Source organism: Poeciliopsis prolifica, unplaced genomic scaffold (assembly GCF_027474105.1).
Source record: "Poeciliopsis prolifica strain line A6 unplaced genomic scaffold, Auburn_PproV2 SCAFFOLD051, whole genome shotgun sequence".
Lineage (NCBI taxonomy): Eukaryota > Metazoa > Chordata > Actinopteri > Cyprinodontiformes > Poeciliidae > Poeciliopsis > Poeciliopsis prolifica.
Window position 1 is genome coordinate 3,330,022 of NW_026562426.1, and position 23,371 is coordinate 3,353,392.

General features: G+C 42.5%; 1 protein-coding gene across 8 annotated transcripts in view; it reads left to right on the forward strand.

The window, feature by feature from the left end:
• Window positions 1-23,371, forward strand: part of nrxn2b (neurexin 2b) — a 686,688-nt gene that overhangs the window by 615,496 nt on the left and 47,821 nt on the right. For all 8 annotated transcript variants that reach the window (XM_055058558.1, XM_055058564.1, XM_055058563.1 and 5 more), the window contains one exon: window positions 7,250-7,421. In XM_055058558.1, the coding sequence (XP_054914533.1) occupies window positions 7,250-7,421 (172 nt within the window). The remainder of the gene's footprint in view (window positions 1-7,249; window positions 7,422-23,371) is intronic.

Sequence of the window (23,371 nt, forward strand, 5' to 3'; positions counted from 1 at the left end):
GTCTTGTCGGTTCACTGTCATTTGGATACAGCAGTTTTGAAAGTCACTGTTTGCTCTTGCGGTTTTGGTGTGTAAAAGGCCTTGGTGTACACTAAGACGTCAGCGTACACCAGTGCGTTGACATCTTGGTGCACAAGCATGTGAGTCAGCATTGTGACAGAAGGCAAACCTGCAGAATGTCAAACTCTGTCGATAGTCCCAGGATGGAATCGCCCCAGGATGAGTTGTTTTCTGTCAAATCAGAGATTGGAACCTGACAAAGACCTCCTAATCAGGCATATAGACAACGATGTTTTGGCTGATTTATGAGTCTCGCTTCCTTTCTTTAGTCGACACGTTGCCTCTCTCCGCAGTAGCAGGGCTCGCCGCCAGCTCGCGTGTACTCCAGGACAAATAGGCAAGCCCAGCATGAGTCACACTCTGATGGGAGATTCAGATTCAGACACACACACAGCACATTAGTCTAAGTCATTGATTTTTCAATGAGATCTGATTCGCCATTAGGGCGGCCAGTCTTCGTTGTCAGGGTGAGAAAGAACAGATGACCACCATCCCTGAAAAGATAGGAGGAGTTAGGGAGAAGAAAAGGAGCGGTGGGGAGATAAAGTGCTATTAAGACGAAGAGATGGATGCGCGCCTGCGTGTGTATGTGTGTGTTCACTCAAGGTGACTGCCGAAGATCGCGGCAAACATACAAATGAGCAGCAGTGGAGAAAAGGTGTGCGAGGTGAGTGAGGCCGTCCGTGACCGCTCTGATAGGTGACAATTTCAGTTTCCCTCGTTCTCCTCGGCCAAAGCCGCTACGTCGTCTGTAGCAGCACTTCAGGTGACTGATGAGAGACATGAATTGGACGATCTAGATAACCGCCGCCTGACTCCAGTACCCCCGCTCCATGTCTGCCACAACCTAACACACCAAAGACGTCCTGCGAACAGAAAGTGGTTGATTTCGCCAGCGAGAAGTCGACAAGTTATGCAACCATTTCTGTATTTTGTTCCCCCACCTCCTTCTTGTCCTTATGTAACGCTGCAGTTTCGGAGTGGAAGATTCACCCCGCTATACTGTTCTCCATGTAGCAGATGCCACAGCCGATCTCCACTTGCAGGCATTAGGCGTGCATTTTGACAGGCTGATTACCCATTCAGAGGCAGAATTACCCTCAAAGGGGAGTTGCAGAGATATCTTCTGATAGTCTATCAGGCTCAGTACCAGGCGCCTGTGGGACAACTTCAAAACAAGTCTCCAAATATTCATCCCTAACTGCAAATTAAACATGCATTTGAACATTAAGCAAATTAGAAAGCGCCACTTCTGCCGTAAGTCCACATGAAATATAGAGTTACTGTAACGACGCAGTAAACCGTCGAAGGTGTGCATGCGGGTCCGTAGGAGAAGCGATTGCTTTTTTTTTTTTTTTTTGGTTAAGATGTCTTTATCGGGCGCGATAAACACATCGCGCTCATTCTGCCCCACTGGCTGAATCATAAGCTCATAAATTATTGCAGGGAGGCATACTTACACTGGCACGTCAAGTTAGGCTCAAGCAGATCCGGGCTGTGATAGATCATTATTGGGGGAAATGGGGAAAGAAGCTGACGAATAGTTTGCATTTTCCGCCACCCCACGGGACTATTAATATGAAGTCTGTCAGAGCGAATTATCGACATCAGCAAATTCCTGAACTGGTCAAGCCGCTTTTTCTTCATTCTCTCTTTCTTTCTTTTTTTTTTTTTGTAGTTTTTTGAGACGTGTTGACATAGCAGAAATGCTAAATCCCAATGTTTTCTCATTAGGGTTAGCGTTAGGGTTGTTTACCCCATTAGTTCATCAGATTAGGAGGGTTGTGTTGGTGAGGAACCTTTAGGGTTCGCTAGAGACGAAGCACCGTCTAATTGAGCTGTCGGTTGAAGGAAACAAAGAAGGGAAAGCTTCAAAACTGCCTTCACGGGGCCTCTTTTTCTATTTCCCCATTCTTAATTGACTAACTGTGTGTGTGCGCGAAGGAGAAACAAAGAAATCTTGAAGCGTTCAAAAGCAGCTTTGATCTCAAAGCACCTTAAGGCCCCAGAAGACCATCAAGGTTTCCTCTGTCCTTGTATCGCACACTGTCTCTGTCTGCTCCTCCTCCTCCCTCTGCGCTTTCCCTTTTCTGTTCCCAATGATCAGCCAGAGCGCTCTGAGGTTTGCCAGATAACCCTGATGCACACATGCACGCACACATACCGACGCACGCCCACTGCAGCCTCTGCCTCATTCTCATTCCCCTCTCGACGGCTGCGTTTTCCTCAACGCACTCTCGCTTGCTGCAAGGTCATGTTGAAATATTTCAGACGGAAACGCTCTCCATGTGCCGGTGCTGCTCTCCTCTCTGCCGTGGATTTCCAGAGCTGATTTAGTTTGTCTTTGAGGGGGGAAAAAATATTTAAAAATGGGGGCAAATCTGATGGGAGGCCAGCAGGAACGGTGGATTCTGCTCTGAAGATGAAGAAAATTTCGCTCAAAACTGAAATCTTAAATATTTTTGCAACAATTAAAAATAACGCTTTCAAGAAAAGTATGTAAAGAGTGTTCAGACTGTCTTTTAAGATGCTGTCATGCTGCAGTTTGACAGACCAGCACAAATTAGTACATATTTCTGACATGGAAGAAATTAATGAAGTCTTTTGGGACATAAGTCTACCAGCTTTACTCATCTAGGCACTGACATTTTTGCTTATTCTTATTAAAAAATAGATAAGATAGAAAGTGTCTGTTTATATTGGTTTTCAAGTCTTATCTTAGATTGAATTTCAGACTTTGGCTTGGTCTTTATAATACATCATGATACTTTATTTAACCAGGATAATAAAAAAAAACTAATTGAGATTAGGAATCTCTTGGTCAGAAGTGACTACTTGTAACAAAGTAGTCACTTACAGACAGACACACTGTCACTCAACAACAATATCATAATAAAAACATTAAAATATGGTAGAATATGCTTTGATCTGAACCATAGGTTCCCAAACATTTCCATGCCCTGGGCCCCCCAAACAGCATTAGCTTCTGACCAGGGGCCGCGTCTGCAAACCTGCAAACAATTCCACAAAATATGCTACGGAACATCAATTTTAAATGATTTTTCTCACTTTCATTCCCTAGATTCAATAATTATTATATTTGTAGCTCATATCCTGCCTCACACCTTTTGATTTTAGCTATGTTCGCTTGAGGAGCAAAGCCTCTTGATAACTAGCAGCCGATCAGAAAGACAAGCATGCCAAATAACATTTCGATCAATTATTTCAACTTATATTTCATAACAATTAAAACAAGTGATTAGATTTTGTAATTTAAAAAAATGGATGAAGAGCTTTGATTGAGTAATGTATTAAGTTTAAACCTTTTTTTCTTATCTTCACTCAAGTTTTCTAATGTTGCCTATCGCCCCTTGGTGGCCCCAGTGTGAAAAACACTGGTCAAACCATTCCACTGCAGCTGCAAACTTTTAGCATTATTTAGGTTTGTAGCTTGCTTTGATACTGTTAAACAACCAATCAGTGTCAAGACAAATGAGCACCATTGTCTGCTTTATAAACAGTAGCCAATAGCATGTCAAGTAGCATATCGTCATGGTGTTTAAGCTTCTTTCAAATAATTTACATATCCTTCACAAACGAATCAGCAACCAGGCAGATTTTCGGTTGAAAAAAAATGTTGAGTTTACGTTCCGTGGAAATATCTGCACCGGTAAATAGGAGAATCTGAGAATACAGAACAATAAATATGTGGGAGTCCACTGTCTGTATGACGTCAGAGGAAAATTTCCTGCGCAACAATTTTATTTGTAGGCCTCACTTTTTAGAAAAATAGCTCCATGCGTCATTATCCGTTGCTATTTTTGAATGTCAATAAATCATTCTACAGTTGTGTTTTCTTACAAAATGTGAAAAAGCCAGATCAAAGGGATGTGAGTACTTTGTAAAGTACTGTAATTTTGATATTTCCTGTTTTTACTCCCAAGATAAAAAAGAAGAAAAAAAATCCCTTCCTTTCAGCAAGAATGATTTTGGCTGAAGCTGAATCTCCTTCCAACCTAAAGACTTCTTTTTCTCCCCTCATCTCCTCGCCTCTGCAGACGTCTGAATGTTTCAACAAAGCTCGGCATCTCAAAGCGAGGCGCCGTCTTCCTTGAGATTTAAATTGGACGTAATTGAAAGTGGATCGGTCTGCGGTGAAAAGCCCCCACCTCCACCTCCGACCGACCCGCAGGAAGAGCCGCCAGGCGAGCTGCCAGGCGCGCCGGCAGACGAGCCGGCCTCCGGATGAAAGCGGAGGCATGTGAGAGCCGGGCTCCTGACGGCGGCCGACAGCCGCAGCAGATTAGGGGCCGCTAAGCGGCAGCCGAGAAGTGTTGGTGTTGAAACCGCGGCCGGCGTCTTACTTTAGGTTCCCCCCTCTGCTCTCCTTTCATTTTCACAGTTGCAGGCGCCCAGTCATTCAAACAGTGTTTCTTTTCCCCTCCTCCTCCTGTGTCTAGAGATACGTTCGCTTAAGGGAAATGGCCATTAAAATGTCATTACTGCATCACAGAAATCTTATTTTTTTGTTGTTTTTTTTTTTTTTTACTTTGGTTCCCTGAGGCTTTCTGTTGTAATGGGCTCGATAAATTCCTTCAGCACTGAGAAGAACCCTAATGTTGCGGAACGTAAATGCTAATCTCTGTGTAAATATCACCAAAATTCAACTGTCCTATCTGCTATCTTAACAGCACAGATTCTTTCCGCTCTGCCCTGTGAAATTGAATGAATTCTCCGAGCAGAAGCAGAAAAGGTGTTGTGATTACGGTCTCCCTGTGCGTGGGACCTGATGGGGACGATCATCTGAATGACCGCCATCATCTTAGCGATGATTGAGTCGTCATTCTTTTTGTCTATTTTTGAAATCGCTCAGCGATGGTTTGCTAGTGCAGGATAATGGTGAGCAGAGAGCCTGTAAGGGCGACTACATAACACGAATCAATTCATTAGGCATCTAAGAAGGTGGAAGCACTTTGCCATTTGAGCCTTTTTTCAGGGTGAGATCATCTGAGCGGAAGTCCATCAAGCGCCGCCGAGGGAAGCTCGCCTATATCTGGTGTTGGAGTCTGGAGCCGGACTCGTTTCCTGTTCCGCTCCAACGTCCACTCCCACGATCAGCAACGACTCCTGCTTTCTGAGCATGCTCAGTGCGCACAATCAGCACCGCTGAGTCGCAAGTTCAGCTGTTTTCTGTCGCAATTAATTTTGCCAGACGACGAAGTTGTTGCGACAAACGGTGATGTTGTTTTGAGAACATTTTGAAATAACACAACGGTAACAGTCTGACACACGTATAAGGCTGGAAATGGAAGACATTCTAAATGTCTAAAATGAACAAATAAAAACAACAGAAACGATAAATAAAATGAATCATAAAGTCTGTGTGAACAAAAAGGATGGATGAGACCAATGAACCAGACTGAAGACTTTTAACATCCGGTTTGTGGTAGAAAGAGAAACAAAAGAAAACACAATAAACTGTGCAAATGCAAATTGAGCTTGTTTTAACTTATCGTGCTAAGTCATGCATTTATAGCTCATTGTGACAGGGATATTTAATATTTATTCCAAACGGCACATCACATAATATTCCAGAGTTTGACATAAAGGCTTGTTTTCATCTGCAGTTTCTCAAGCTAAAAACAGCGTCAAAACTATATACTACATTAATAAAGCATTTTTAATGTAAAGCATATGTAGTCACAAACTTAAAAACATGCAAAGCCATGTAGAAGTTCACCGCAATACAATCAGTTCATTTAAAAAAGTAAAAATCATTAATGACTTTGCTAATCATTAACATACAGCACAACCTCTGCACTTCTTTACTTAATGAACTTCCAGCGGTTTATTGTCTTTCTTAAAGCTCTTAATCAGCCATGAATAATACAACATGGCTGCAAGCAAAAGTCACACATTCACCTCTGAAATACCCAACGTATGGGAAACGGCACAAATAAAATGATAATGGGATCAATGAAGTCGTCACTGCAGAGAGCCACCAGGCCCCGTTCTGCGGCTCCGTTCTGCGGTTTTCTGTTGTTGTTTTTTTTTTTTTGGGGGGGGGGGGGGGGGGGGGGGGGTTTGCAGGCAGGGAGTTTTGCGAGTTTGAGCATGGTGAGACTGCTGCGGAGGAATCTCTGGCAGACAGACGGCGTGTCTGCTGCGGTGTTTGTCTCCGGTGCGCTCCGCTGACCCCTCCCGCGCCGCTTGTTCCGTGGCTTTCTGGCAACCTGTAAATGACTTTGACCTTTCCTGGGACCGAGGACAGGCAGAGCAGAGAGATGGTGGGAGGAAAGAGTAGAGTAGGTGGTTGACTGTAATAAACTCAAAGCAGTGGGCGGCTGTCAACACTAATAAATGGGAAAGGGGAGGTGGGAGTGCGTGTGTGGGGGGGAGTTAACCGGAAGATGAATACTAAAGGTGCCTGAGTCCTCGATAAGTACTGTCTCTTTTTACCAGACCGATGTGTGTGAGATCTGATGCTCACAGAAACGTCCATCTTCTAGACATGAGGGCATTCTGACTCGCTGCAGGAACCTACTTTTGAGTTTTGACCCTGGACGACAAAAAAGCAAATCTGTCTTGTATAAATAAGTCAATTGGCTACAACGAATAACTTAAATGCAGCCTTTTGTCAACGCATGGTAGCTACTGTCAGTTATCCTTCCATATTTTATATCCACTTCAGTTTTACTAACTAACATGTTTTTTTCCTCCTAAAACCCTGTTATCCAGTGAATGTCAATTATTGTTTAAGAGAGAGAATTTTTGGGTGTGGGTTGTTCAAATATGGCATGTGTAAGTGGTGTGAGCTGTTTTTCAATTTGGGTCTTGGGTCTTGTTTGGTACCCTGCTCATTGCTCTTTATGTAAATTTCGTTTGTGAAAATTTTCTGTGAATTTTGTTTTGAAGCAGAAGATTGAGCTATGTTTTAATATTTTTAACTTTGCAAGTGAACTTCAGTTGAATGCAAAAAGATTAACCCAGTGGTCACGATTGGCTGACTGTTGGCGTCTAACTATTATACAGCAAGAGACTAACTGGGGACCTCGCGTCGCATTGTCTGAGCTTAAGTCACCCAATAGGAAGGAGGGGGACCTATGTTTAGGACTAACCAACCGAGAGCAACATTCCGAATTGTCTTGAGTGTCGTCCAATAAAAGTTGTCTTTGCTCTCCGTTTGTAGGAACGGGGAAAGGTCGGCGTGATCTTCAACGTGGGAACAGACGACATCACCATCGAGGAGAGCGCGGTGATGGTGAGCGACGGCAAATACCATGTGGTGCGATTCACACGCAGTGGCGGCAACGCCACGCTGCAGGTGGACAACCAGCCCGTCATCGAACGTTTCCCCTCAGGTAGGCCCCGGACCCCCACTCTGGGGTTAACGTAAGCTAGAACGTCAGGGTAATGAACTTTTCTGATAAGTTTGGGAGGACACATTGGAGAGAGAAAGTAGCCATTACCCCCTCTACCTTGTTTCATTGAATGGTAGTTTTGAATTGGGTTTATTTTATTTTATTTTTGCGACCCTCAGAGAACGCCTATTTCATTCAAACTTATTAAGTCAGATTCTGGTACAAAAGGCAGGAAGAACCAATCAGCCTTCCAGAGAGAGTAATCTTCCATCTAAGAGCATCAGCTCTGTGCAGTTAGTCTACCATTGTAGCCGCTGGCACTGTGGAGCCAGGACTTGAACGGAGGTCAGCTGAATGCTAATATCCCAGGCAGGGAAGCAAAAAAATAACAAATTTTAAATTTGAAGGAGGAGAAACTTTTCATCCCATGAAAGTGTGAGGTGACGTTTCCAAATCCTGCTTTGGCTTCTTCGGATAGAGAAGCTCAATGTTATTTCAACATATGACATTTAAATGAGACCAAACACCCTGTGAGTCACTGCTGGCAGTGTGCTAATTCCCCCACCAGTCGTTAAAGCATAATCACGCTTTTCTATTTCTGCCTGAATTTCCAGCCTATTTCTGGTGATTCAGAAGCTCAGAGTGAATTTCTCTCTCCAACGTGTGTCTCCCTCCCTCCTGCTGTATGTGGTTGTTCAAAGGAAAGCGCCTCTTACTTCTGTTCCCAACGTGAGTTTTGCATATGGGTAAACACCGGGGGTAAGCCGGACTCTCAGCCTGCATTAATGATGATGTTGAAACTAAAGCAACCTGAATACGAAATGAGGATCCTGCCTCCCTTCCTCCTTTCTCAGTCCTGTCAATATCACCTTTCATCTCCATCATCTAAAAGTGCCTCCCTTGTGACGCCATTGTTCGAACACACGGGGAGACAGGCTGCTAATGCGGCCGTGATATTTCCTCTTGTTGACATGAGGTGCGGAGCGAAAAGACTGTGACATTCGTCGCCACAGCGGTGATCCTGCAATGGGTGGAGGGCGGACAGAAGGGGGGTCGGGGGGCTCAGCTTTGGCACTGAGAGAAGCGCGTTCTGCCGCTCATCCGTCAGCACAGTGAGGCCAGACTGAGGGGGCATGCATCACAGCCAGAGGAGGAAGCGCCTTGTGACAGTTCACTCTTTTCACTCGTTATTATGATGGAAATGCAGCCCTTTTTACCACCAAACGCGCTCCAAAGATAGCACTCTGCCGCTTAAAGGAGAACAGCAGAGCAGCCTGTTAACACCGACAACTTCCATGTCATCATCCGGATCGAGGTTTTGTTTCATCAAGAAACATGAATGCACGGAACATAATGTATTCTTTTTCTTCTTTTTTTTTTCACACCCCTCCCCTCCACTCCTTCCGCCCTCCACACTACCGCCGCCGCCACGTTGTTGTCCTCATCAAACGCTTCTTTCCTTTTCCTACCGCTGATCAACATGTGACGGCCATTGTTTTGTTTTTGTTTGTTAGTTTATCTGATGAGTTCTGGGTTCGCCCACCCGGTGGGGGTTTGGAGCTTAGATGAAGTTTGAGAAGGTTATGAGGAGGAAAACAGATGAACTTGGATTCATCTACAGTAGCCAGATTCGCTCAAACCATTTGTTGTTTTGTTTTTTTGTTTTTCGGTGGAGACTTCAGTTTAAAAGCCACTTTCTGGCTCAGTGGCATCCTGGTGAAAGCAGATTTGTTTCACTTTGAGGGAGCAAAGTCTTAGAGGAGGCTAGGGTGTAAAAAAGAAAAGAGAGGAGGAATGAGTGAGGGAGAGGCAGAGGTGGAAACTTTGACAAATGAGGTGCACAAAAAAAAGGTGTGGTGAGAAAGCCAGCATTCAGGGCAAAGGTTACACTTACTGTTTGGGTAGAAGAGGAAGAGATTTTAACACCTCGCTGTAGGATTATTACAGTGTTAACCATAAATGTTCCTTCTGCTAACGTTAAAGCGCTACACCAATACCGTAGCAGAAGCAAATGCTAGAGCACTAGCTTCAGGTTAAATTATGTCTGCCCATCAAAGACTGGCACACTTAATTTTGATGTTATAATTTACATGTTTTGTAATGCTCTGTTCATATCTTGTCTTCTACCATCTTGTACTGTCTTCTTATGGCGAGGAACAGGCCAGCATGAGGAGAGGAAAAAGAAACAGCTGCGTAAACAGTCTTCGCCCACTTCAAAATAAGAGCATGAATACATATGTGTGGCAACTTGAAGAGTTTTAAAGAAACAATAACCAAAACTTCAACCAAGATGTCAAATCTTATTCAGCTGAAAGTTTTAAAAACATCCAGGTAAATTAGCGCTTTCAACACTTTTCAGGAGAATTGGTTTAGGGGCAGCAAAGTTCGAATATCATTAAAATGTTTTCAAAGTTAGCAGAAGCGCTATATGTAAAATTAGCTCCACTGTTAGTGCATTATCCGATCAGCAGACGTGAACTTGACCGCTGGGTTTTTGCAATTGGGTTCAAGTAACCCATAATATTCCGAGTTGTTTCTAAAGCAAAAAAACAGAAAAGTCATTTTGTTCCTACAATCTTAAAGGTTTTGTGAACCTCAACCTCAAATAAGAACAGAGTCCTCCATGTTGACCCTCTGCTTTGTCTTTTCATAACAAAATCGCCAAACCGCATGAATTCCAACACAGCAAATGAGCATGACATGCATCAGTCTCATAATAAGAGGAAAGTTGTAAAACAATTGCAAATTTTTTTAAATGACTGGTGCTTTTGTGATTTGTTTGAAGATTGACTCAGTAGATTAAACATTGTAGCTCGTGGGTTTCAAAACAGCCTTCTGCACTATATTTAAGTTCGTCTGCCTTCATGGGTAGGAAGTGTCCGGAGAGTGACTAACCATAACTCACAAGAGCAACACAGAAAACAATGAAAACGAACCAAACCTTTTCTTCTAAATTCAAGCAATATGTGTAAACCGATCATAATATCAGAGGAGTCACATCACACTAACTCTGACAATTAGCCTTCTTTCATTAGCATTGACTTCTCACTTTGTAAAGTCAACGCAACTCTTCCAGATTCCTGCTTCAGTTTTTAAAAAGCGAGAGCTTTATCTAATTCAGCTCGCCCTCGCAGACATTCCGATGCCAGCACCTTCTCCTGCAGCCTCCACTACCTTAACATCTCTTTTTGTTGTTCGTAGTTCAAAGACACATCAAAGAGTGAGCACCGAGTTAGCGAATCCTCAGGCAAATTAGAGGATGACACCGTCGGCAATGTCAAAACTTCCATTTCAATAAGCTTCTCTCTTAAGATTACCCCAACATTTTACTTCTAACCGCTTATCTGCAACACACTTTTCTTAGAGCTCAGCAGTCTTTACCAGTTATTGCAAGTTACGACTAAGTAGTAAGTAAAACTGTTTAAGTCGGGGGGGATGGAAAAGATTGAGGTTGCATTGATTGTTAAGTCTGTTTTAATTAAACTCTATTTCGTTTGCCCGGGAAGTCCAGTTCATATGTGGGGAGGTGTGAATGCGCAATCGAACTCTGAAACTTAGGTTTCGGTTCGGTTGAAGTGAACTCTGGCACGCTTTGAATGCAAATGTGAACACCAAGCGGATGGAAAGCTCTTCAATACCAGGAAGTGGTTTATCATGTCATTTCCTTCAGCGGTTCTTAGCACAGCGCCACCACTGGTGAGGGAAGAAAACCGGTTCTTCAAACGGTTTGGTTCATTTGACACACCAGCTGAAAATGTAACAAACATCACAATTTTGGTCTCCAACCAATCCGGTCTTTCGGACTGTCAGGTGCGAAAACATCCTAAAATTCAGACCACGACTAATGGCACCAACCAAAACATTTAAACTGAGCAACACCTACCAAAATCTCCGTTCTAGTCTTCAAAGGTCAGGGATGCAACCTGTGGTGTGGCAAAACAACCAGCAACTGGCAAACCTTCCCAAGACTTCTGCTCCAGTCATGTAATCTCACACTCTTGTCTGAGATGCACTGAAACCCACAAGGGGCCCGGCCTAATTGATCGATGAACTTATTTGCACTGTATAGAAAATAGTCAATGCTCTTGGCTTTTAGTTCTTTGACACTCTTAGGGGAAATTAGGTACAAAGTAAACAAATTACCAGAGAATGAAATGAAAGGACATGAAACGAAAAGAGTAGAAAAACCCAAGCATCCTTACTGACAAAACAAGGATGGTTTTCCTCCACTTGACATCAGGATTGCTTCGCCCACAGTTTGATACTTTATTTGAACAAAGTACTACACAAGCATCACTACTTGATCAAACATACATTCATCCTTCGATCTCATACAGTTTAGCTGAAGAGTATGTCACCATTTCGGTCTCCAACCGTTATTGGAGTTATTACCGTTAATAAGTTGTTACAACATATTGTAATTACTCAATAGCTTTATTTTATTTATAAAACAGAAAGAACTAAGAAGGAAGGAGGGTAGGAACTCTCAGGATGTGGCTCATAGAGTTTTATGTGGAGACCCTGGCCAGTTGCCCCTCGTTTTATCAACGCCTATTACAACAAATGAAAAACTAAAATATACTAGATTCCATTTGCAGTCGGAACTCGTAAATTCTGACTTATGAGTTGGAAAAATCAACTGGAAGGCAAGCCAGCTGCACTATACTTACTGGGTGAGTACCCAAAGCTCAGTGATGTTATGGTTTTAAACCCAAATGTTACCCACTAGCCCTAAGAGAAGTCTTTTTGTAGCTGGCAACACAAAGAAGACATAGAAATAACCACTTTCTGTCTTACTTCGAAGCGAAAGTCTCAAACATTCATATCCAAGACTCGTGACAAAGGCTTTGTAAACACCTTTGCGACATGAAAACAAATTGGTATGATCCAGATTGTAATTCTCTAATTGAGAAAAACAGTAGTCAATACCCACAGTCTGAGCCAGTTTTGTTTTCTGCATGCAGGGTTACTAGAATGTCGTCCCCGTCTCAGTAGAACCCGATTCAAGAGGTTGTCATGAAAGGTATCTTCAACCAGGAGTTCAGTTTTGGCATAGCAGGTTCCAAATTTGTCTAATCCCTTAAAGAACAAGGACATGCAGCTTCCTGTTTAATCTCCTTCCCTAGAGGGGCTGTCATGCCCTGCATCAGGCAGTCTCATTGGGGATACCACGTCATTGTGAGGCCTACCACAATGTTTTGCACATACAGAAAGTTACAAGAGCATATTTTTTTCTTGTCGCAGCTTGAGCAGAATAAATGGTCCCAGAGGGTAAGCAGAGGACGAGGCTTGTCCACTTAAAAGAAACGAGACAAAAGAAGACAGTGGTATGTTATCATTTTCATACACACACTTATGCTAATAGACAGCCTCGCTCCCTCATGTTTGTCGGATCCGGGGCCGGTTGTGTAGTTTTCCTCAAAAGGCTCCCTCTGAGGTCTGCATTCGTAAGCGGGTGATGTGGAGAGACAAGATGTTGACAGCTAACATGGCCGTCACGGGTCAGGAGCATTCCATGGCAACGCAACACGTCGTCTGATGTCCCACGAAGTGATGTTTGCCATCCTGAGGGGTCTGGGTCTGGTCCGCGTCTGATCCTACGTGTGACAGTGCATGTGTCCGAGTCGCACAGCATGTTGGCTATGTATCCTGTTTTTGTTGTGTTGTTCGGTTGTTGGTGTGTGTACATGCATGCATGCACATGACGGACGGAGAGCAGACGAAACGTGTCGGACGGAGGGGAGAGGAGGAGCCGGGGAAGCTAACTCCATATGTCAGGTGTCCCCGTTGGCTGCCGCGGCAACAGTTAGTGGCGCATCCCCACCTCTCGTATTCCCAAAAATGGCCTCGGCTGGATGAAAGCAGCCCGGCGTCACCCCGACAGCAGCGAACCGGCCGCGAATAAACAGGCCGGCATTGGCACCGCTTCCGTGTAACACGATAATGGTGCAATTTCACACACAATTTTCTTTTATTCTTTAAGAATAGTTCTTTCTGTTGGATCAAAGAAGGCGATTATTTTCAGATCCACATTTTCCAACAACATAGCAGCTGAGTCAATGTTCACTGTCAGACCGCTTCAGTCTTTTTTTTCTGTTGTTTCTGTGCTGGATTCTATTTTTGTCGGACAGCTAAAGTTGGTTCACACACTGACCTCACTTCTGCTGTCACAATGTTTGAGTGATGCGCCGGTCAGGCAGCCAAACCACAGAGTAGCAAACGTTTTGGTAGCACTTTATTTGAAGGCGTGTGCATAAGGCTGACGTAGCGTTACAGCTCGACAGGTGTAATGCTGGCATGAAATATGAAGGAGTCTTTTGGTAAATAATGACACTTTTTATTCAAAGTTGCAATCATATTTTATCATTGATTTTCAATGCTGTGCTTTGACATTGTGCTCTGCAACTACGTCTGGGTAGCACTTTGAGATTTTTGTTAATGAAAAGTACATGACAAATTAAAACATTATTTCTAATACTATTATTCCTGTAAGTTGACACTTTAAATTGACATTTAATCCGGGTTTTAATGCAACTTTGCATTAAAAGCGTCATTACTTACCGAATGGCACTTCATGACAACAGTCGTAAATATTTATGAACTCTTTCATTTTTAAGACAGTGTTTTGCCAGTCTTATTCACACCGATGTCTTTCACTCATTGAATTAATAAACACTGAGAACTCACATTGCTGAATTCGGTAAATGCGTTAGCAAGTAGCTCGCCTTTGTTTCTGATCGGATGTGATGGATTGGTGAGAATAATCTTGTGACTGTAAACTACCTCGGCCCTTTTCTTTTCTCGTATGGTCGATATTTGTTGAAATTATTCAACAAAATTTCCATAACTCAGTTTGTACAAATGCTGATAATGTGCAGAAGGCCTTCAAATAAATTATTTCATTGTAGTAGCAGTAATGCGCAGAAAATATGAACTTAAACTTTCATTTGAGTATATATTTATACAGCGAATACAAAACAATGATCCTATGTTAAAAAGAGACTTTCTTTTTTCCAATAAAGTAATATTAGCAGCACAGTTGTTGATTCTCCTGCTGTCAGTACTTTTCTACTCTCCTCAGCTTTTTAAAGTTTGAATATGCAGAGACAAATCTCTCACAATCCATCTGTACAGATCATTTAGATCTAAATTAGCCATGTACATCCTTCTAGATTCTAGATTATTCTAGATCTTGATCATTTCTTTTCAGTCTTCATTTCAATTTATTAAAGACCTAAATTTCAGTTAGCTTTCTTCACGTTTAGATTTGATGTAACGTGATCAATGGAACATGACGTAATGGTTTTTGTCAGCCATTAGAATAAAAACGTAGACGTCACACAGTTTGCAGGCTTTTTGTCTTAACTGTATTTTACTCTTCCTTAAAAAATAACAAAAAACGGCAAAGTTTAACCAAATTTCCTCTTTGGCTCAGACAAAACTCTTTATTCCTATACTTTCAGACATGACAGTAGCTGTGTTTCCATTGCAAATTTGCACAAAACTTTGTCCTTCTTCTGCTAATGTTGGAAAAGAAACTTATTGGGTTGTTTCTGTTAAATTAGAAACACAATTAAAATCACTTATGAAAAAGTTTGTTCACTAAAAATAATGGCATGAATATATATAAACAGCATGCAACAAAAAAAAAGAGTTTATTTTGTAGTTTGGCGAAATACCCACATTTCAATACTGGTGAAAAACCTCATCTTTCCACTTTTTTTTTTTTTTTCAAAAGATTTATATTTCAAAGTCGTCGTCTTTCCAATGAACCAATTTATTTTTGGAATTCCACTTTGCGCCATTTTATTTTTTTTGTACTGATTAGGTGCAGGTGTCAGTTTTAGACAAGTAAAGCGAGCTTTTCCGTACACTGAATGTTGAATCATTTGCGAGACGAGTAACATTGAACACATCACATCCCCACTGTTCCGCCAGCTGCTTTTACCAGCATGTCCTGCCGCGTTTTAGTGCTAATTCTTAATTGAAGCACACGACGAACCGCACAGTCTGTCTCTCTTTCCGTCACAAAATGTGCCTTCGCTTGAGATCTTCAGAGCTCCTCTCTGCCAAACACGCGCTCAGGCTCTCAGAGGAGAGGTCAGCGTTAGTGAGTGAGGGGCCGCCAGCAGCAATAATCCCCCTCTTACAAGAAGCCGGCTGCCCTTTCAAAAGCTGCTCCAGAAACCAGCAGAAAGGCAGAGCTCCAAGGGAGAAAATGTTTCACAGTGGTCAAGTACGATGTGCAGTTCTCCATTCATTTGTTGCTATTGAGTCACATGTATAGGTACATATGGCGTGTGTTGCTACATGCAGCTGCCCAGGAGATGAGGCTGCTTTTTAGAGCCACTGAGCATGAGATGTCCAAGTTTTCTGAACGTCTCGTGAACGGCTTTATTGTGTTGCTGCATTTCAGCAACTGATAGAAAATTTAAAAAAAAGATCAAATGAAATAAAATTAAACCACTTGTAAGAAACCTCTACTTTACGCAAACAAATAAGTGTTTGGACGGATAGACGTTTGTCTGCACATGACAAACGATGGCTTATAATTTAAGCCATCTTAAATTATATCTTTAGGCACTTTGTCGCAGCCTGTCACGGAAACACACAATTTGTTCCAATCTTTTTTTGCTAAACACATGAAAATGTCAAACATAATGCAGCCTGACTGGCATAAAATAGTATTTTTACACTAACAAGGTGATTCCTTCAAGAGCGATTAGCTGGCAACTTGGCGCAGCTTGACACAGTGTTCAGGGTTTCATTACACAAAGAAAAAGAAGGTAGTAAAAGGGAAACGGCCAAGGAGACTGGAGGAGAAAAGAACACAGCGGAAAAACCTGAGAAACAAGAATTTGTAACTTTTTTTTAGCTTTTTCAATGCTTTTTCAATCAAACTACTACTGGACACTGTTGATGACGCCTTGCTAATCTCGGGGCGAATCCCTTTTCTTGTCCCTAAGGGACTGACTTTATTTTATGTGTCAGATTAAAGACACAAAGCAAAAAAGAAAAAAACACACACAAATCAAAGATTTACTCAAGTTAACTCAATCAACTGAAAGAAACACACATTTTCAAATCGCAAACATCCACTATGTGAAACCATTACTTACAGAAAGTAATCTGTTTGCTAGAACAGTGAAAAGTACTTTAAAATAACATTATAAGTCACTTATACTCAAAACGTTAGAATACATGCCCTGATGAGAATCGTTTGTCAGAGTAAAAGTACATTTTAAAAATAATAACTTCAATGCAGGTATTAAACATTTGACAAAGATCATATTTCTGTGATCTTTGTTGTATGATTGGTTCAATGTAATATTCTAATTTTATTATCTGCTGGCAGAGAAAGAAAAGACAAGTAAAGAAATAAAGGTGTTAAGATGTCAGTCGTTGTCTAATTATCTTTTATAATGTCATTCACTTGGTTGATGGAGTTACTGAAATAAAGGGAATTTTTAATGATATTCTAATTCATTAAATGGGTTTGTGTAGTTACTTGCCCTCCAGCTGGAACAGCATGGGGAACAGACTAAAAGTAAAGAGTAGCAGAATGAGGTTTGTTTTGTAAATCAGTTGAATGATTCAAGATGATAGCCAGAAATTGCACATAAGTAAAAGTAGAGTTACTTCAAAACAGTTTCATTCAACTGTGAGCAAAAAGTAAAACTGCTGGAAGTAAGTTTCTCCCAAAATGTTTCTCACCTGAATTCAACTCCTCACTTCCTACATCTGTCAGTAAGATGTATTAAATATTACCCAGAGGTTTTTGGTCAACATTGGCGTAGTAGCAATCAGACAGTCACTGCATATTTGCTGACTTTGCAAAATCCTGAAAGTCTCCACATCCCCTACAGTTGTATTGGACTTTTAAGGCCATTGAAGTCATCTCAACACCAATGGTGCATTATCCTGCTTTGACTATCCACTAAAAGATAGGCCTACTGTTCATGAAGGTATAGATATGGTCAACACTTTGGTAGACTTTGAAACTTGGTGAATAGGTATTAAATGGCAAAGGGGCACCAAGAAAATATCACGACATCATCGCACCACCTCATTCAGCCTGAGCTGTTGATAAAAACACAATGGATCCCTTCTTTTATACTGCTGAGGACAAATTATTTTGAACAGATTTGGTCTGTTCCACATTGTACCTGGCATGAAAATGTATCAGACTCTTCAGAGTACCTTAAAAAAAGACAACTTTTTTAAGGAAGTTATTGAACATGTATGTTTCTAGAAGTTCCTCTCTTTGCAAAGCATCCTTCACTTGTGAGTTTTTCCCAAACCAAGCACTGGCTGTCTTGTACATTTATTGTGACTAACTCATTTCTTACAAGTGTAAGATCAGAGCAAAAATGTTCTGGGTTCACTGAAAACCAGCTGTGTGTAAAAGGGATGACTGTCTTTTGAATCTCAGCACGGTGTCCACCTTCGCCCGAACGATGAGGAACACACCAAGCTAAACCTTAAGCATGCCTCTATTTAATCTCAGACATTTTAAACCATGGTAAATGTGGTTGCTTTTGATTTTTCTTACCTCACCAGAAATTGCAAAACTCAAAACCAAAGACTTTTCGAGGGTACATCTAGAAGTCATCATCGTCCTCGTAGGCAGAACAAGATGGCACAGGAAAAGATGGAATAACTAGCAAATTGCAGTTCTCCCCCCTCTGTAAGACATTTAAAGGGCTCTTTTAAAATGAAAGTTGGATGTTTGAGACAGGAAACTAGAAAGACGAGATTGGTGGATTCACAGAGGAGCAGAAAGTCTTTGTAGCGGCGAGGTCAGCCCCAGCTCTTCCAGCTGAGCCGCTAAGATGTTCTTACATCTCAGATAAATGGTGTAAGAAAAAGGGGTCAACACCGCGCTCCGCTCTGCTCCTCACTTCATCCTTCCTCTCTTTATTATTACTCATATGCCTCCACTGTCTCCTCGGCATCCATCTTTGTCGTTGCGAGCTCCATCGAGGTAGAGACGCAGAGCCGAGCTGAGCAGCGCGTGAGCAAACAGGGAAGATAAAGACACTTTGAGGAGAAGGAGATTGAAGCAGCCAAGAAGATCAGCCTCCCCTCTGCCTGTTGGCAAAAGCAACATGAGAGCACTCTGAAAGTAGTCGAAAGAGTAGCTGAAAGCAAAGGAAGAGCACACGGATTAGGGTAGGAGAGGGGGACGCGCTTATGCGCAAGACGCCACAGTCAGACAAATGACTGGAGGCAGGAGGGACTTTAGCTGAATGTGGACTAGATTTCGCTTCAGCAGTTTGGGCCTCCCAACAAGATGCAGGGAAGGCAGTCTTCCATAGCTTTAATGGTTCACTGGGCAGAACATGATGGATCATGTAGAGGGGTGAATCTCCTGTCAGGGCTGGCAGGAAGCCCCTCTTCACTGTGAGGATTCTACAGACGAGCAGCCATTTGTGTTTGTTTGGGTTTTTTTTTTAAGCTTACGGAGTTCTTTCGGACACGATGCTCTGCTGCGGTTTCCTCTGTTGGATCCGAGCAGGGAAACGTGTGCCTGGTCGTAGCGGATATAAATCGGGACTTGCGATGAGACCTAATTATCGTGAGATTGGGTTGAAGTCTCAAAGAAGTTTTCACCCCAATATTTTCAGCTTGACAGCTACTGTATGGGTTGTGTGACAAGCGCCTGAGCTCTAGGGATGTGGCGACGCGAGCTGAGGAACGGCTGACACTTGATGTAATTTTCTAGTTTAGGGTTTTCATTATGTTTTGCACATACAGAAAAAAAAAGAGTAGAGCCAAAAAGAGCAAGCGAGAGAGAGAACTGAAGACAGCCAGCTTAGTCGCTCGTCACTGGTGACATTCTGTTGGTTCTTATTGGGCCTCTGGTGCTCTGCGACTCCATCTGATTGGATCCTGCACAGTTGGAAGGTATCTCAAATTATTGGCCTGTGGCTATGGGATAATGGGGAGAGAGAGAAGGAGAGAAGGAGAGAGCAGAGAAATAGTCAAGAAAGTAATGAAGAGGAGAGAGAGAGTTAAGTAGTGCAGATCGGCAGAGGAAAAAGATTGCTCTGGGTAATTAGAGAAGTGACAACTTTGATTTCTACAAGTTTTTTTCTCTTTTTTTTTAAAGGCGGGTGGATGGGGAGGAGGGTAAGGGGATCCCTCGGCTGACTCTGGGAGCAGCTCTTGCATTAAATCAATCTGCGGCTGAGATAAAAGGTGGTGGAGGGAAGAAATGAAAACGAGCCGTTGGACCGATAAGTGCTGCACAGACGGGAGACGAGGAACAGTTAAAGCGGCGACAGCCATGTGATTAAAACACAGGCAGAAGTGAGTGCAGGGGGTTTGATGTAAATAAATGAGTGGGTGAGGAGGGTCTCTTCCCTCATTTCACAAACTCCAAACTCAGCTTGGGAAACGTGGAGAAACTTTAAAATCCTGATGAATTCTTTGTGTAATTATTTCAGTGGAGTATCTGGCAGACTCAGACTAACATTACAGGGGGAGGTTTCAGTCGAAGGCTGGCAGAGCGACGTGGCCGCGCGCCAACCGTCTCCAGTGTAATCTCCGTTCTCGTGAATAGATTTCCAATGTGGGTGTCCTGTACAAGGGCATCCGGCCGCCTGCATGATATCCGCTGACATGATATCCAGCTGGGCTCTCGGAGCATCACACGGTCAAATGCCACCACACAAATGTGCACATGTGCAATGACATGGAAGGCAAAAGATTTGGTTATCATCGCACTCGAAGGCAAGTCGTCCCAGACGTGCATCGAAGCAGATAGTTTACACTCCCCATGTGCCGAAGCATCTGTTACTCCCCACCCGCATCCCTCGGTGCCAGTCAGGCAGCGTGTACCTGCCCCTCCCTGTATCACGGCAGATGTGACACCTTCCCTGAACTGGTCCCATCATAGCCGTTATCTGGACAAACCGTCTGGCAGCAGACATGAGGCGCCAAAGGAAACACAGACAGGGTTCTGGATGGATAGTCCAAACCACAGTGGGGACAGGCGGTGGGGGGAGATTCAAGTAAAATCACTACAGCAACATGGTACTTAGCAGAAGCTAATGCTAAGGTCCTAACTTCGATTCAAATTATTCTTGCTCTTAAAAACTGCAACCTTTTGAGCACTAAATGAATTTTGACGTTCTATTTTATTGTATTTATAGCTTGTTCTCTACTGGCCGTGTTCTGTTTGTTCCTTTATGTTTCTTGTTTGAAATAGTTATTGTGAGGAAAAAAGAGAGTACATGTCATGCTGCATAAACAGTCTAATCATAAACATTATAAATATTTTTTCCACTAATGATAAAGCACTACACCAGCACAATATGCTAAAGTGCATAAGCTTATGCTAAAGTGCTAACTTCAATTCAGATCTTATCTACCCTTGGAAGACTCCAATCCTCCAGCACCAATTTAACTTTGACATTATAATTTGCATGTTCAAAATTCCCCTTAGATATTTAATCTATGTTTGTTTCTTGTTTTTGTGTGTTTCTCGCTTGAAATAAAGTTATTCACCCACTTCAAAATAAGAGTGTGAAAATAAACGTCCTAGTGCTTGAATTCTGAAGGGTCAAAATTTCAACACAAACTTTTTTCAACTGAAAGTGTAGAAAACAACCAAGTCAACTGGCACTTTAGAAATTAATTTGAGAGAAGCTGCGCGTGCTAAACCTTCTCCAAGTTAGCCAAAGCGCTCAGACGCGAAGCAAAAACTTAGCTGAGCTATTAGCATTGAGTAGATGAGCAAATGTGTGCCAACCACTCTGATAGACCAACCAAGTAGCGCATTACAAAGACAAATCTGAAAAGTGTGGCATGAGTTGGCCTGATAATACAAATACTTTTCTTGCATTTAGTTTTTGATAAAACAAATCTACTTTATGGTGTCGTGCATCAAGTCCTCAAAATATGTGCTGAAATTTAATGTTTTAACAGGACAAATGGTTATAGACGTCACTGTGGCAGCATCAATTAATGGGCACTGAAAGCTAAAACAATTACATTTCTGAGCATTTATAATCTACTGGCTTATTTTCCCCTTCCTTGTAAATTAGGAGAAAAAAAAAACAAGTGTGAGATTTAATAGTGGAGATTCATATCAAGCAAAGGTAAGAGTCCTGGGAATGGAGGCCCAGCTGTTTAATCAGCCAGCTACACACCGTCTCCTCCACTCTGATGCGGAGCGACCTTCAGCCAGTTTGCCCAGAACAACAGATTTCTATGAACAGAACGACAGAACATCCAAATGGATAAAAACACACAGCAGAATTTAGATTCACCTGTGGACCAGAAGACCCTTGTTGCCGTTCTCATCACATGTTGTGATTTTCAGTCCTGCTTTTCCAGGTTTCCCTCCCTTCAATGCTTCCTCTTTTTCAGACTTCTTTCAGTGTGTGGAGTTTATAGATAGAATCCCTGTCATGGCAATCTCTGCTTCTTGATCCGGATGTTGCTGCATGCTGCAGTTTGGCAGAAAAAAAACAAAAACACTTACATCCGCATTCGGTACACTCACTTTGTATTCTCAAAAGTTTTTTCTTTGTCTGCTGCACTCTACAGTGATAGAAAGCATGCAAGCGCCACGCCACAGTGTACCATATTTAATCTCCCAGTAACAAACCTTGCAGGGAAAGAAAGAATACGTGGTTACAAATCAGAAGTTAAGTGTGCATGAGTTCGAGCAAATTGTGGGGGGAAAAAGAAAAGACGAAAACAAAAATGAGAAATTGCTAAAAAACAGGCTCAGTGGAAAGAGGAAGGAAGAAGACAAGAAATAACGGAGACGAAGCAAAGTGGAAGATGAGAAAGTTGGAGAGAATGGGGCGTGCAAGTTACTAGCCAGAGAGAGACGGAAATGGATTTTGGCAGGAGGGTGAAAGAAAGGACAGAATGAAGCGTGGATGAAGGATTGTTTGAGAACAAGGTAGGGACAAGCCGGAAAAGAAGGAAAAGAGCCGGCAAGAAGGGAGGAATAAGCGAGTAAGACGTGGGGGAACGGATTAGGGAAAGAATGCCTGAATCGCGCCAAAGACAGTGTCCTGGAGAAGAAGAGATGAGGAAGATATACATTTCTGAGTGTAGAGTCTCAGCCCTGCCACTAGAGGGGGATAAAACGGCTTGTGCATACAGCAGGTTTGGTTCCTGGAGGTTACAGTTTGATTTAGGAGGAAGAACATCCATCCACAAAGGAATCATCTGCCAGTTTCTTTTTTTACGTTATCTCTGCAACCTTGGCAACCCAGTCACACCCCATGCTGGTCCTCTGCCCAACACTCTCTCTCTCTCTCTCTCTCTCTCTCTCTCTCTCTCTCTCTCTGTTTCTCTCTCTCTGTCTCTCTCTCTCTGTCTAATTTAGTGATTGCAGCAGAATGGCCGTGTCATTACTGAAGCAGCCTTGTGTTAGGGCTGTAATTGCCGCGCTGCCTTACCAGAAAAGCACAGCAGAAGCGCGCTTAATCTTAAGTGCAGCGTCAAAACATACCTGTAATTGCTGCTCTGTGGGTTTTTTTCTTGTAATTTAGAACAAAACAGCGGAAAGAGTCGCAACAAAAATGTGCAGCTGGTTTAAAAGAGAGGAGAGCTGAAGGATGAACTGAAGGATAAGCTCAGGAAACACCGATTAGGTTCTCTTCGAACCTTAGATTTAGATTTTTTTTCATTTAATCTATGTTATGATGAGTCATTTTCTGTTCATTTGCTCTGACCCTAACTCACGCTTCCATCCTCCCCTCCTTTCAGCCTTTCCTCCCATCCTCTGCTTTTCTTTTTCCATCATCTTCTCACTATGCCCTCTGATGTAGCCCTCCTGCTCACACACAAACAGGCGAGAGAATTTACATACAACATGGGCTCATACATGTGCAAACACATCTTTTTTCTTTTTCTTTTTTTCTTTTGTTTTGCTTATCTGAGGCGGTTTTGCACGCAGGCAGGCGTGGGTAGGGAGACCCCTG